We start from the raw sequence: 15,395 nt of genomic DNA on the forward strand, positions 1-15,395 counted from the left end.
AAAAGGTGAGTGTAATTAAAAAAAACCCAAGAAACTATGTTGAAATAAGGATTGAGTTGTAGATAGGTGTTCAAAGGTATTGCAGAGGAAGTGCTGCAAGGAGCATAGATGGGTAGGTTGCTGGTACAATTGATGACATGAAAGAAACTGAAAATGAGATCAAGAAAAGAAAGCAAATGGCGAAAATTACATAGCTGATGGAGTGAAAGGGGCAAAACCATTGTAATCAAAGTCCTCTTTATCTTGCATGTTTGTATATGCCTTCACACAAAGCAAGAACTAAAAAGTCTTTGTCATGGATAGAAGGTGATCAAAGTTTTTGGCTGTTCTGGATGCTGCTGTCGAAGTTGACAGGAGTGGGAGGAAGAATCACAGTATCACAGTATTACAGTATGTTTGGGATTGGAAGGGACCTCAGAAGATCATCTAGTCCAATCCCCCTGCTGGAGCAGGAACGCCTAGGTGAGGTCGCACAGGAATGTGTCCAGGCGGGCTTTGAATGTCTCCAGGGAAGAATGCATGTAAAGGATCATATGTGAGTGAACTTTCAGTCCAGGGCCCATCAATGACATCTTTTCCTTGGTTTTTTTTGTTTCTTTGTCATGTACCAGTAAGAGCTGGTAATAGTGGTGTGTGTGTGGAGCAGGGACAATGAGCATGTGGCTGCTCAGATGCAAGCTTGTGTGCTAAAGGTCTGTGATATCTTAGCAGGCAAAACAGATGAGGAGAAAAGGGGCATGGCAGCATCTTATTTAAGGTTATTTGCAGAATTATGGAGTCGTCCTGGAAGAAAGAACTGTTCAGAAGAAAATACCAGCAGTATATAGACAGTAATGAGCAGATATAAATGAACCTCTTGAGGAAAAAACTGTTAAGAAAGGGATTACAACATGATTTCCATCTTAAAGCAGTTAATTAAGAAATCTTGCTTTAACTACATTAGCTCTCCTGGACTGTTGGTGAGTGTGATACAATCACTAAGCTGTCTGTCCTTTTTCTGCACTTTCATGGAGTTCAACAGGACATAGGAAAAAAAACTCTGTAGGTAAAGTTCAGTTGATGCACAGTAAGAGAAACTGCGTCCTATATGGTTCTGAACTATGAAAGGAGTATCAACTCTGTGTTCTCTACCAGGTGGAAACTTAAATAGTCAACAACGCAAAGAATTCAAGTAAGAATGTTATGAACTCTGTTAACTTGCCTCACTGTTGCACTGGTGTGAGTGATGGCAGTGGTACTGACACATATGAGTTTTGACTAGTCTAGAAACACTTCACTAAAATTTCCAAACTTGTACTGCATGCTACTGATTATTTGTGTGCATCAGTTTGCAGTTTGGTGTCAGTTGCTTTATTTTGTGTTGGAGAGCAATGCCACTCCCTTTGCTTCAGGTTCATTCCACTTACTTTCCTCTTAAAAAATGAATAGATTTTTTTTTTCCCCAGAAGATTTGTAGCAGGTATTGCAGATTAACATTAAGTTCAATTTTTATGACTCCAAGTATATTTTTTCTCTTAATACCTGCTTCTGTTTTAGATTATGATAAAGTTGCCATCCACAGTAAACATTTTGCATATAAATAGGCGGGGGGGGTGGAGGGGGGTGGGGAGAGAGGGGAAGAGAATGTAGTTTCTATCTCTTGTTCTATTGTAGTTAGGGGGTCTTACTAAATGGGTCTTACTAAATATAAAGGTATAGAATCAGTTCCAAAGCTGTAAGATAATGGAATCAGGTTCACATGGTGCTAACCTAACAATGTTTTTTTTTTTAAGTAAATTACAGAGAAGATATTAGAAAGAATCAATAGGACTTTTACAGTCAAATTAAGAGTAACTATATCTGCTTGGGGTTGGAGGAGGTGAAAAAAACAAACCAGGTGGTAACTAATATGGACTCAGGGTGATGCATGAGAAACATATGCTTTGGTTTCTACTTTGAGAAGTACAGGAGAATAACTTTGAATGGTGCACATGAAAGCTGCTCCATCTGTTGCTTCTTCAGCTAAGACAGTGCAAATAAAGGTTAGGATAGTCCCTTTTAATTGAGAAAATATGATGGAAAAAGCTACGCGGTAATGCAAACATAGGAGGAGAGCTGTCTTAGGTGCTTGACTAGTAAGCTAAAATCTTAACAACTTTTCATCTGGTATTTGCGCAGAGGATTTTTCTGAAAATGAGGTTGGACAGTGTAATCCTGCAATCAATTCAAGAGTTGAAGTGTGGGGTGCTTTATGATGATGTGTAAGAAATGAGAAAGGCGGGTATATAGCAACTTGATTAGCGAATTATGGAGATTTCAAAATGTATATTCTTGTTCTAGCCTGGTTCCTCTGGGTAGGTAATTCAAGCATCTCGTTTTCTGAAGGAACAGTTTACTGCTGGAGTAGCCACTGCAGCACCTCTTCTTTGCACTTCCTAATCAGTAATGTATTTTTTTTTTTTCTTCTCGAATCAAATGTGTAGGAAAAATCTAATTAGGGGATTGTCAGACTGCACTGCAGTGATAACTGTGACTGTTTTTGTATTGTGTGAATTTTGCTATTGTATTTTCTTATATGGTCATGGAAGAATAGAATGTAGGGCTGGCTGGACAGTGAACTAGAATATAGGCTGAAAGTGACACGATTGTTTGCTTGAGAGAAATGTGAGCCACAAAAAAAGAAACGAAGAAACAGATGAGACAGGTAGAAAACTATACTGAATGCATTCAAATACAATCATATATATGGAGGATAATATCTGTTTCTTCAGTTGTGTTTATGCTCTGCATAAATTGAGACACAATAAAGAAATGGATTTTGCCTGTGTCCAAAAAATAGGATAATACCAAAAACTTAAAATGCTGGTAAAGCTACAAGAACTTTGGTTCAGTTGTATACTAATGTGTTCAGGTAACACTACTCATAGAAGAATATATATTTTTGTTTAACAAATAAATATTCTTTTATGGCTAAGGAACCAGCTAGTTCATAGGGAAAACTGAAAAGACCATATATTTCACTTTGTTGTACCTTTGATTTCATAAATTATTTTAAACTAACTTTGCAATTTTAATACTGCTGTTGCATTTATAAACTTGTTAGTTATTCTCATTGTGGTACCCTACTCTTACATATTGCATTTCAGCCACAGAGTTCTGAATATTTAAGAAGTGTTTATCCTAACTTTACAGGTATGGAAAATAAGGTGCAGTACAGGTAATTCTCTCATTTAAACCCAAGAATTGTTTAATACAAAGAAAAGCAGCCATTTCCCCCCCACCTCCCCAATAAAAAAGAACTTTTCAACAACACCTGGTGGATGACAAATCCCAGGGGTAAATATAAATAACAGCAACTTAGACAACAGCTCAAAAACTGGAGGTGGAGGAGGAAAGGAAATAGGGTCATGGGATGGACAAAGACGAAAAGTGAGGTAGTTAATCAAATGCCTTAGGTGTCTTTATACTAATGGGAAAAAGATATGGAGTACTAACAAGCAGAACTGGAAATATTAGTGCACAGTCAAGGTTGATTTAAATGCCCTGAAAGATCTGTCAGGATAACTTTTATGACTGGTATGTTTAAAAAAAAAAAAAATCTTGTTTAGGAGTTGCTTTGTATATCCTATGCTTGGTAGTAGTTCTAGAATAAAGAAGTTAAAGCTACTGAAAAATATGTGAATAAAAGACACACACTACACATGATGCTAGATTTGCATATCTACCTAAATGTTTCTTGGTAAAAGTGTTATCTCTTATGGACTGTAAACACAACTACCTACAAACTACCCTACTAGATTATCTGGCCTATCTAAAAGTTTACCTACTTTGAAAATGTATAGTACTACTTAATAACTGAGAGAGATTCCTACATCTCTAAACCATGCCTTTTCTAAAATGTGAATGTTTTACTCTACCAAACCAGGAAGATCATGTTATCTGAGTTTCTTTAAGATATCAAGTGAAATCATCCAATGCATAAAATTTGGACAATAATATCTATGTAGTTAAAAAATTTGAATAATATAACAAATCTGATATGAGGATCAGCTGGGAAAGCATGATATAAACAGGTCTGTCAGTGACCATATTTCCAGTGTCAAAGAAGAGAAAATAGCTAGTGGGAAGACACAGATTTGCTTCGATCAGATTGGAAAGAACTAGCTCAGAAAATGATAGGAAACTTTTGGAGACAGTGACTATGAGAATATCTTAAATGCATGATGTTTAGGAGAGGAGGAGAAATAAGGACTAACTAAAAACTGTGGACTTGGAGATGCTGGTGACCTCAGGTAACTTGTGGGAAAGATCTCATGAAGACAAGTATAAAGAAAAGAAGGAATTATCTGCAAAGAACACTGAGGTCTTAAAGCAGTATCTTAAATATCCAATTTAGTGAAACTGAGCTCCCTGTCATTAATGCGTTAAACTCTAGAAGGAAGACTACAAAGAGAAAGTAGATCAGCTAGTAAATATGAAAGTAAAAGAGTAACATGAAAACGAGGGCAAAACTGAAAGTTCAAGGTGCATTGTTTGTGTTTCTGTACATATGTTAGCAGAAAGTTGTTACCTACCAAGTGTTGGTCTGCTGTTCACTGGAGTGGAAAAACTGATAGCTCTGACAAAGCTGAAATGTTCAATGCTTGTGTAAATCGTCCCTCCTTAAAAACAGTCATTTTGCAGTCAGACAGCTAACATAATTAAAACTAGCAACAAAGAATTAAGATTACAGAAAAAACATAGCCTGGGCAAATAAACCCCAAACACATAGAATAGGTGAGATATTCACAAATTTTTCAGCCTATGGACTGTTAACTGATTATCTTCAAAGGACAGGTTATCAGGATGGCAGAAAATTCAGACTTGAAAGAAAAAGATGTATATTTAGAGCCTTGCTTTAACAAGGGACAAAAAGGCACTGGGGAATTAGAAGCACGTCAGTTGAAATAAAAAATGTTGGAACAAATAATCAGGTAAAGTATTTGCAAGCAGCTGGAAGATAAGAGTTGATAAACAGCTAGCATGGGATGACATGGTTTGGTTTTAACAGATCTAATCTTTTTGTGAGAGACAGTAATAGAACTTGTGGATAAGGAATAACCGTGAATGTAATTTTGACTTTAGAGAGGCATTGGTGCTTACATGACTCATTTGGCTACATGCAAAAAAGACCTGAGTAATTCTACCTAAAGAGTAATTATCAATCATTCATTTTCAAACTCACGTAGCACATCACGTTGGGTCTCATAGAGATCTGTCCTGTCTCTGTCTCTTTTCAGTGTGTTTCTTAAGGTTCTGGTTGACTGAGTAGGAGATATTTATAAATTTTGGATACTACTGGCTTCTTTGTAATGACTCTTGTGTTATCCATGGCACTCAAGTAATAGGGCAAGAAGACCCAGTTTAAATTGCAGGAAAACAGGTTAGACAACAGGGAGAGAGAGAAAACTTCACAATTATAAGAATACTGAAGCACTGGAAGAGATTGCTTGGGACACAGGGTATTGAACACTGGAAGTCTTTAGGCGTAGCTTAGACTAATATCTCTCAGGGATGACAGATTTAGAGCTGATCTGGCTGTAGGCAGGGAATTGGACTTGATGACTTCTCCATTACCAAAAACCAGAACTGGGAGAATTTGTCTAGAATAAAATACTGCTTTATATTACATGTTCAAGAAAATGTTTGCATGGTTTTCTGTCTTCTTCTCTTTGCCTTTGGTAGGAATGCAGGTTTTTGTATGTCAGACTCTGAGTAGTTAGAACATATTGTATATGTTAGCACATATGGCAGATATATTCCATTTAAAATTATGTAAAGAGAGTCAACCTGCTCATGGTAGCAGGTGTGAATAGTTTTCAGCTACAGTTGTCTGTCCTTTATAATAGCAGAGTTGTTTGCAAACTGTTTGAGGCAGTCCAACTATTGCACCAAAATATTTGCTCTTAAGGTTTCTATTTTCTGAGATTGAGTAAATCCAACAGGACATCTGCTGGCAATACTTCATAGACAAAAATCACCTATATGTTTGTATGAAACAGTAGGAGGTCCAGCATGCTCTGTTCATGTGTGACCAATGGTGCTGGTTCTGTCATAAACTCTGCTTTTGTCTGGCCTGATGCCCTGGAGCTAGCTTTTGTGCTCTTCTTGTGGGACTGCAGTCTGCTTTACAATTACATATGAAATTCAGGTTCCTACAAGACATTGCAAAATCAGGTATGGAATTGCACAACAGGATTTGCCTGCTATTTCCAATTCAGCACTTCTGAAAAGACCAGACCCTAGATTTGCATCCATGTACTGTACCTAGGGCTTCCCTAATAGGTGATTCTCAGCTGCCCTTTTTTTTTTTTTTTCTTGTTGTTGTGGTGTTTTTTGGTTTTGTTTTCACTGCTTTCTGCCTCTTCCTTTGTAAGACTGGGTAGAACTTCCTTCGTGTAGCTGGATAGAACTGCTAGAGCCAGTTTGTCTTCCCGTGCAGCTTGTAGATAAGTAATTTGTTAGAAACAATTATCTATATTACACTATAGTCCATGAGTGTGTATAATTCCAGTATTGCGCTTTGTCAGAAAGTTATAATCAGTTGCAGTACAGTTAATCACACTGGAAAAAATTACAGAACAGTTACCTTAGTAACCTGATCAAATCTGTTACAATGCACACAGGTTGTGCACACGTCAAACTGGGTAATTTCACTTTTGCTGTATGCTGTATTTTGCAACTTTGTAAGTGTAGAGTGTTCTGTGCTTCACAGCCCTTGTATTTCTTTAATATTGCCACTGTCAGTTAAGGGTGTTATATGTTTTTCAGGAGGTTATTACCAGTATGAGCAACTGGGCAATCAGTATGGAGCAGTGGCCCATGGCCCATGCACAGAGTGCCAAGAATTGGGGTAGTATGGTACAGAAAACAGCTATTGAATTTGACTATTAGAATTTCCCTTTTAATCATTAGCCAGAATCCATTACGAGGCAGGTAAATAAACTGTTTACTGTCAGTTATCCACAAGACATAAATACCTTGTCATAGGACAAAGTAAAACTCACTAATCTACAAACATTACTGCAAGTAGTTCGTAAAGATTCCTTGTTTTCTCTTCCTGTGTGAATATATCTGCTGAAAGTCTTCTTGGAAAGAGGGTAATATTTCATTAACTGAGCAGCCCAAACTTATGATTTTATTAGAAGTGAAATTTACCTTTTCCTATTTTATTATGACCTATGCCCCATATGCAGTTTGGAAAACAAAAGAGAAAAATCAAGCTACTGGCATTTGTCTGTCTTTGCTGATGCTTCTGACAATCTTTAACAGTTTTATCTTCACTGGCTTAATTCTTTTAAATGCAAATTTGAAACTGTGGTGGCACAACTTTAAAGGATTGTACTCAGCTAACCAACCACTGGATTATTGTAATCTACAAATGAACATGTGTCTGTAAGCTCATGAAGCAGTGGGGAGCAAGGTGGAATATTTGTTGTTGCTGGTAAGAATTGAAGTGCAGATGACTAAAAAATGTGGAGTTTTGCATTTTTATCATCTGTTCTTATACATTATAAAGCTTTTATGTTTGTCTGCTCATGAAATAGTGAAAACCCCATTGTGTATAGATTTGTGCCCTTAGGTACCTATGTCCTTGAGTATCTCACAATGGCCTGGGCTCCCCTCTGTCATGTCTGTATAACACAATTCCTTCCCCTTCTGATGTCGTGCAGCACCTCCAGCTGTTAATTGCCCTAGAGAGCCTTCTCCTTCCCTGTGTGTCCTCCAGCTGTGGGCTCTGGAACATGGAGCTTCTGCTACACCTGATCCAGAGCTGGTAGAGGCAGCATCAGGTTTCCTCGTATTGGTTAGGATTTTTGCTAGGTTTCTGTGTGTTATTTTGGGGCAAAATTCCCACTACTACTTATGTTACTGGCAAAAATTACTACAATGTTATGTAAATATAGTTGACTTATTTGCAGTTCCACTATGTACTTCATTTTCTGTATTTTCTGGTACAACATAAATGTGTCTTAAAAATTACGTGGTAAACTGCTGTGATAAATCTTGTTGTTGTAAACCACCAATAAGAAGGGAGATGCTTGTCTGTTTTTCTGAAGATTGAGACTGGTGTTTGAAGAATTGTCTGTTTTGTTATAAACTAGGTATTGATAAACATTGTTAAACTGTGTGTACATATATGTAAACAAATATATCCATCAATACATGTATATATGTATATGTGCATCTTCTGCCATTACTTTAATCTTCAATAATTCTTTAGATTAAATGAACAAATGAGTGATTTCCTTGCAAACTCTACAAGGCATTCAGGTCCCATATGAAGGACAGCATAGCATTGTCTCTCTCGCATAAGGTTAATGTTTTTTGAGGTTCTGTTGGCAAGTTTTTGTCAATAGAATAATAAATTCAGGTAGAACTCAATGTAACTTCAGTTACTTAAATCATTTGATCAGCTCCATCATGTTGTTAGTAATTCCTGACCCTATTCTTCCAAGGTATTATGAGTACAATTTTTTCAGTGTATGTTAACAATTCCAAAGGAATTACTTCAATTCAAGGAATTACAATCCTCATGGAGTTTGCTGCTATTTTCTGTTCTGTGTGATCGCCTGCTGGCACTACCATTTCTTTTGATTCAAAATAGAGGCATTAACTCCATTGTAAATATCGCATATGAACTCTCACTAGCAATGAATGTTGCTTTCCGTTTTGAAACACAAATAGTCTTTAGGAAAAAAGGCGTTCTGAGGAGATCTCTGCACGGAGGTGCTGCTGAACTCAAGCAGGCAAATGCAAACTTCCTGAAGTTCTAGAACTGCCATAAACAGAGTGAGGGAGACAGATGAGCTTTAGCATAAGGGCAACCTTACCTGACAGATCGCAATAAACATCACTTGGAGCTTTTAACAGGTTTTAAAAATCCCTTTGGGAAGTTTACCTTACTACTTTTGTGCTCCTGTCCCGTAGTGGTGTTTTTTAACTTGCATCGCCACAAATGAGAGATTGCTCTTTCTAACCTGACAAAACAAAATCTTCAGTCTGATGTCGCTCATGGTCCAAACCAGAACAAGCACAGCACAGTGCCATTCTCTTGGTACATAAGCAAAAACTTAAGCAAGGAGAGCAGGAGTGGAGGAGAACATGTGCAAAGTCTGAGCATAAGCTAGCTGCTAGTTGAAAAGTGTGTGCTGCTTGTGTGCTTAGGGGTTGTCCATGTCCTTTCTTGCTTGCCAGCCTGAAGCTGAAGGCTTGGCAAAGGTAGCAGCAAAGCTTGGGAGGAAACAATAGGCTTTGCTCTGTAACACTGGTGAAAATGTTATGGTTTTGGTCTGCAGATGCAAAATCAGTTTTGGATTCCAACATTGCCCCACGTTTGTGAGAGGGCAGCATGCATGCCTGCTTTCAGAGTTAATCCTGAAGCTGGCTCCCTCAGCTGTAGCTTCTAGAAATAGTTTCTTCTGAATTAAAATGTTTGGAGGCATCTAATAGTTTAAAATGAGGAGGAAAAATCAGTCTCTCAATAATTTAGGAAGGAATGGGGGATGGGGGGGAAGAGGCTAATTTAATATGCAGGGATTAGGAATATGACAAAGAGCTGGTGAATTTGCTCAAGGAATCTGGTGTAGAACCATTTGCAAAAATGCAGAAGAAAGAAGGCTATGTTTGTGATTATGATATTGTTTACTTTTTCACAAACTTTCTTTGAAGACACCAAAGTTTAAATTTTCAATGCAGACCTCTGGGATAGTTCTTCTTGTCATCAGTGGCTGTAACTGAAGTAAATGTGCTAGATAATAACTTATTGATGAGAAGGTGACTCAAAAGGCAGTTTGTTTAAGAATTGTCATACTAAAGTAGAAAAAAACTTAAGAGCTGTAGTAGTTATTCAGTAAAATTTCCAAATCAGTCATTTCTACCATTATGAAAATTGAAGTATTTTGTGTGTGTTAAAGGTAGCAGCACTATGACAAATATTTTGGGATTTTTTCTTTTTTTTTTTTTTTTGCTTCTTCTGACTTGCTTAGGAGAGGAGTTTAATACAGTTGTTCTATATGTTTGGTAGTGAACGCAAACAGATGGATAGAGAAAAAGGAGCCCTTTTAGGGATAAGCTTTGTTTAAGCTGTAACAAACATCAAAGAAATAAAGTGGGGACAGAATTTCCTATACACCAGAGACAATCAAATATGAATAACACATTCATAAGAAACTAGGATTTGTCACTTCTTTTGTTCCTAGAACTGCTTATATGACATGTGGTTGCTTTTTTGCCTTTTTTTTTTTTTTTTCCCCTTTTGAGCAAGTATGTGCATTCCACTGTTACTCTGTTTTCATCCTTTGTGGATAACACTGTTACCTTTCTACTTTGTGCTGTTGTGTCTTAGTATTTTTGTGGATCCAATCTAAAAATCTCAACATTAATCATAAGCAGAACTTCAGCATAGACTGTAAATATTCCTTCCATATGTGGAAAATTGTGTTTGCATGGGTTCAGTCAACTCAGTAGCAATCCTGAAGAACTCTATGGGATGGTTTATTGTTCTGAGGACTCTTTATTTGCTAGAGAGCGTGTAAAACATCTTTGCATAAATAAGCCATTACATTACATTGCCATTAAAATGAATTCCATCATTTCAAATACCTAATTGTGCTGTTTTCTCTAGAGATTTTGTATTTTTACTAATTCTTGTGTTTGTTTGTTTTAAATCATGATTACTATTTCAGTAATTTTTTGTAATGATAACCACTTTTATATCTGTATTGAATATAAAAGTTCTAAAGGTAATATATTTGTTATCCTTTCAGAAAGTAAGAAAAAGTCAACTTCTGATCTTTTGAGTGGCACTTTGGAAATTAAGCAATCTGTTACAACAATCTGTAGATGAATCACCCTTTATGGAAGTACTTTAAGATATTGTCAGTTGTGTGTTGATGTATGTAATTTGCCTATGCAAGCAGGAAATTGTAGGGGAGTGGAATTACTAAGTCACATTATGGAGGTAAACATGATGTGACTTCTGGTAAATTAACACAGCACTTACCGTCTCTAAAAAGTTTCACTATTGTATTACTTGGCATCTACTCTGATAACGAGAGATATAAAGTGTTTAGAAGGAACAGAAGTTTATCAAACAGTTTCTAAGGGCTTTTATCTTGTCAGTGTCACGCTTAATATTTCTGTAAACTAGGAAGAAATCACTTTGCCTTGTTTCATGGATGCATGTGTATATATATATATATGTTCATATATTTTTTCCTAGTGGAATTTAAGTTAAGATTCAGAAACAAAAGTATTGTGAAGTGCAGCAGAGCACAGGGAGATGAGAGTCTGTGGAATAGCTTTTTATGAAGCACAGTCAATATGCTAGGACTTCTCTGCCTCAGCTTAGGAAGGCTGTGATAAAGTCAGAAGATTACAGATGGCATGGAGGAGGTGAATATGGCATAATTGCTTGCTGTCCTTCCAGTATAGAAGCAAAAGGCTACCAAATGAAACAAGGATGTTTTGGATTTAGATCTACAAAAAAGGGCTTTTATTAAATTTTTTTTTTTTTTTTTTATATTGTGTGTAACTCAGCTGCAAAAGCCCTTGCTGTGGGATGTTGTGGATGCTTAAGTTGGTTTGTAGAAGACTTGGACAAACCTGTGGAAGAATGGTCAGTTGAGGGATGTTACATGCAGAGACTGATTATCGTGTTCAGAAGGTCTCTGGAAGCACTGTTTGCTGCAGTTACTGAGAGTTCTGGGGAAATGTGGTTTAATTCTTGCGCGATGCTTGTGTTTCAACCCTGTTTGGGGACAGTGTGAACCTTTTGATTTGACCTACTACAGCCAACTGCTATGTCCTGCAGGAATTAACCAGATTCCTTCCCAGACATGAGAATTAGCTGTTCTAGGTGGGATTCTCAACGGGTAAATACTGATACAAGAACGTGGTCAGATACTCCTAAGATATTTTGTCGGTGTTCTGGTAGCGTCACTCAGATTTTAAGTGAGATTTTAATTTAAGATACCATTACCATTTCTTCATATCTTGTAGTAACGTTCAAAAAGTAATTTCATATAGAGAACAACATTTAAAGAAAATTTGTGTTGATAGAAAAATAAGTGTTGCGGGGCAAATGCTGTGACATAAATAGCTGAGAGGGCAAGGCAGCATTCTGGTGGGAGGAAGGGGTGGAAAATGTGGCCATTTCCAGCTGCCTCCTTTCATTGTGGTATTGGCATGATTTAGGAAAGTAATTTTAACCTTATGGCTACTTTAATTTCCTGTTCTGCAAATTGGTAGTTGCTTAGCTTCCCAGCTTAGTGAACAATGATTTTTAGTTGTACTTCAGGCATCTTCTGAAAGAGTAACTAGCTGTGAAAGTACCAAAGAATTCTAACTAGTATTGTGAATCTGGAAAAAAAAAGAATGGGAGGGCTGAAGGGCATTACAGATTTAAAATCCATCGAAGTACTTTTAGAACACAAGTATTTTGTACTTCCTTTTTATACCTTTGGGGAAATTTCTCCAAGTGTAATAGATGACCTAGTCTGCTCCACTATATTCTACTGTTACTGTTGGACATGAAAGGTGCACCACTCTGTTTCCATTTTGCGTTGTTCTCAGGCAGAAAGCCAGAAGATAAGAAATGTTCCACTAACAGTGTTTACGAATAATTTCTGAAGTGGGTTGTAGTCTTCCATTAACAGGCAAGATTTGCCTTTATTCGAGTTTGAATGCCTGGTAGGTAATAATGTATTGACCAAAGTCTCCTGAAGATAAATTTGTTCAATAAAACAAATGAGAAAAAATTATTATGGTCTTGAGTAAAAGAAAAAATGCTTATATTGTGCATACCTTCTCGACACATGGAAATAACAATCCTACAAAAGACAGTAAACTGCTAGATAAGTATTTTTCTCACCTCTTTTCATTTTCGGAATCTTTTTACTGTGGAGTCAAAGTTTGCTTGCCAAATGTATTTAAAGATAATTTAGTCAGTGAAACTTAAGAGGCCTAAATCATTGTGAAGTTTCCCAAAAATCAGTAGTGTAGCGTGGAAATACTGGATAGAAACATGACAGTTATGTAGTAGCTATTCAGTAAGCTTTCTGTTTAAAGATGCATGTAAGTGCAGAGTTAGATATATTCTGAAGGAATACTGTTAAGGATGGCAACAGTACATGCAAATTTGTGGTTTTCAGCTGTGCAGTCAGATATGTTGATACAGAGGATGCAGATAGTCCTTTTGTAGTAACAGGAACTTGGCAACTTCAGTATAAATAAAAACTGATACATCAAAGTTACTACCAAATGCCTGAGTCTGCTACTAAATTAATTTCCATTTTATTTGTGGAGTTACGGTGGAAACTCTGTTCTTTGCAAAACTGATATTCATTCAGACTTGAACTATTTGAGCTGTGGTATTTCATGGGTCTTTTATTTAGACTTTTGTTTCATGACCAACTATTGTTTGCTTTTAGTTTCTGGTAGTAATAATAACAGCTGTGGCAGAGACAACAGTGATGAAGTTCTTAAACTTTAGGCCAGGTAGCTGCTTTCTTAGTGAAGCTGCATTTTTCCAAGTCTTCTAATGAGCTTTGAACACCATAACAAAATATTTATAAAATCATTTTAAGAGTAAAGTTCATTAAAAAGTAATACTGCCTAAGCAAGAATTACATCACTGAATGTTCAAACTCTCTTTTTGTTAATTCAGCCTACCTCAGTATTTTCTGTAGTAACTATTTAAAAAAAATTAACTTTGCAATTTAAGTTGATCATAGCTTCAACTTGAACGACTGTGATTGTCAATGTATTGTTAAATGTATTTAAAATACTGACCTTGTTTCCTTACAGGTGCATTCTACTCCCTCTCTTGGGAATGAAGCCCCCTCAGCAGAGCCTCTTCCTGCTCATAGATTCCATTGATGAGGGCTGTAATGTTTCTGAGGGTGAACAGACTTCTACAAGTTTATCTGGAACAATAGCAGAGCTTTTAGCTGGCCACTTTGAGTTCTTCCCTCCCTGGCTGCTCCTCCTGTGTTCCGCCCGCAAGCAGAGTAAAGCTGTTACAAAAATGTTTACAGGTAAGTAGAGAGCATAGGAGGTGCTTGTTACCTGTGCCTGTAACTAGGATGTAGCATTTACAAAACCCTCGGTGATCATAGAAAGCACTGAAGCATGCTTAGTTCTAAAAAATGACAATCACAAGAATGGTATTTCTAAAAATCACACATTTTGGTTTACTGAAGACTATAGAAAGCTTAAATTGGCCAAGTATGTTGGTGGTAAATTATGCCTTTGCAGTACATCTGCAAAGAATGGGGGTGCTCAGTTTTCCTCTTGCTTTACTAGTCTTAAGAAGCTTTGCATCAGTGTAGGTGATATGTAAGTACATAAGCATGTCAGCAGCATACATTCATTCCTTACAACCTCAAAAGTTGTTTGTTGGTGTTTTTTTTCATCTCCAGTTAAAAACCCTCCCCTTATTTTCAGAAAGCGGGGAATAACCTTTGAAGGTGAAACTTCACAATGTAGATGTGGATTCTTGAAGTATACTTTTGGCAAATGTTGCACAGTAAAAAAATTCTTCACAGCTTCTTCATCCAGGCTTTCCTGTGTCATGAGAACATTTCTTCACTATAATTACATTGTTACTGGACGTTCTCCGAAATTTAATAAGGGACAATATCTAGACTGCATTCCAGACCTATGTATAAAGCCTGTGTGTATTAAGGCAACAATTAGGACAAAAATGTGGTGTAGAACACAGACCCATAGGCTTGTTCGTTTCCACAGTGGCAAAAGGTCAATGGGATAATTGCATTTTGGAATGAAGTACTGTATTAATCAGTGGCAGACGTGAACATTGGTATTTCGGAGTATGTGAGAACTAGAGGAAACTTTGGGGTAGCTTCACAGAGCTCCTTTGGATGTTCATATGGGAATAGTTTTGTCAAAGCTTGGCTGATTAGATGCGTTGTCATTGCCAAAAAAACAGACAGAACTTCAGAGCTGTTTTATTTCCTTTCCATTGAATCATATAATGTTTCAGACTAGTCCTAAAAAATTGCTGTTGTCTTCTAAGTATGTTTCCAGATGGTATTCCTGACAGGAAAAATCAGCAGAACTAATGGATATGCCCTTAAAATAAATTTAATTTGAACAAGTTAATTTCTCATTTCCACAGAGGATGACTTGATGAATAGCATAAAGGAAGTTGCCTTGCGATATTATAATCATATCTTCACTGTGGAAAAGGTACAGCAAAGAAAGAATGAATCCCAAAATAGTTCAACACAAATGGATCAAAAATTTAGCGTCTATTTGGAGGAAGTGGTGCTTTTTCTACTACCAAAGAAGACTGTAACATTACAGCAAATGTGACGGTTGCCCACTTGCTTAATACACTGTTGGATGATTTT

The 15,395-nt window shown here is 36.8% G+C and overlaps 1 protein-coding gene across 2 annotated transcripts in view; it reads left to right on the forward strand.

The window, feature by feature from the left end:
- The window catches only part of ANKRD50 (ankyrin repeat domain containing 50), a 43,106-nt gene that overhangs the window by 11,799 nt on the left and 15,912 nt on the right, over positions 1-15,395 (forward strand). For both annotated transcript variants that reach the window (XM_065836112.2, XM_071808077.1), the window contains exon 3: positions 13,828-14,057. In XM_065836112.2, the coding sequence (XP_065692184.1) occupies positions 13,828-14,057 (230 nt within the window). The remainder of the gene's footprint in view (positions 1-13,827; positions 14,058-15,395) is intronic.

The sequence above is a fragment of the Patagioenas fasciata genome, chromosome 4 (assembly GCF_037038585.1).
Source record: "Patagioenas fasciata isolate bPatFas1 chromosome 4, bPatFas1.hap1, whole genome shotgun sequence".
Classification (NCBI taxonomy): Eukaryota; Metazoa; Chordata; class Aves; order Columbiformes; family Columbidae; genus Patagioenas; species Patagioenas fasciata.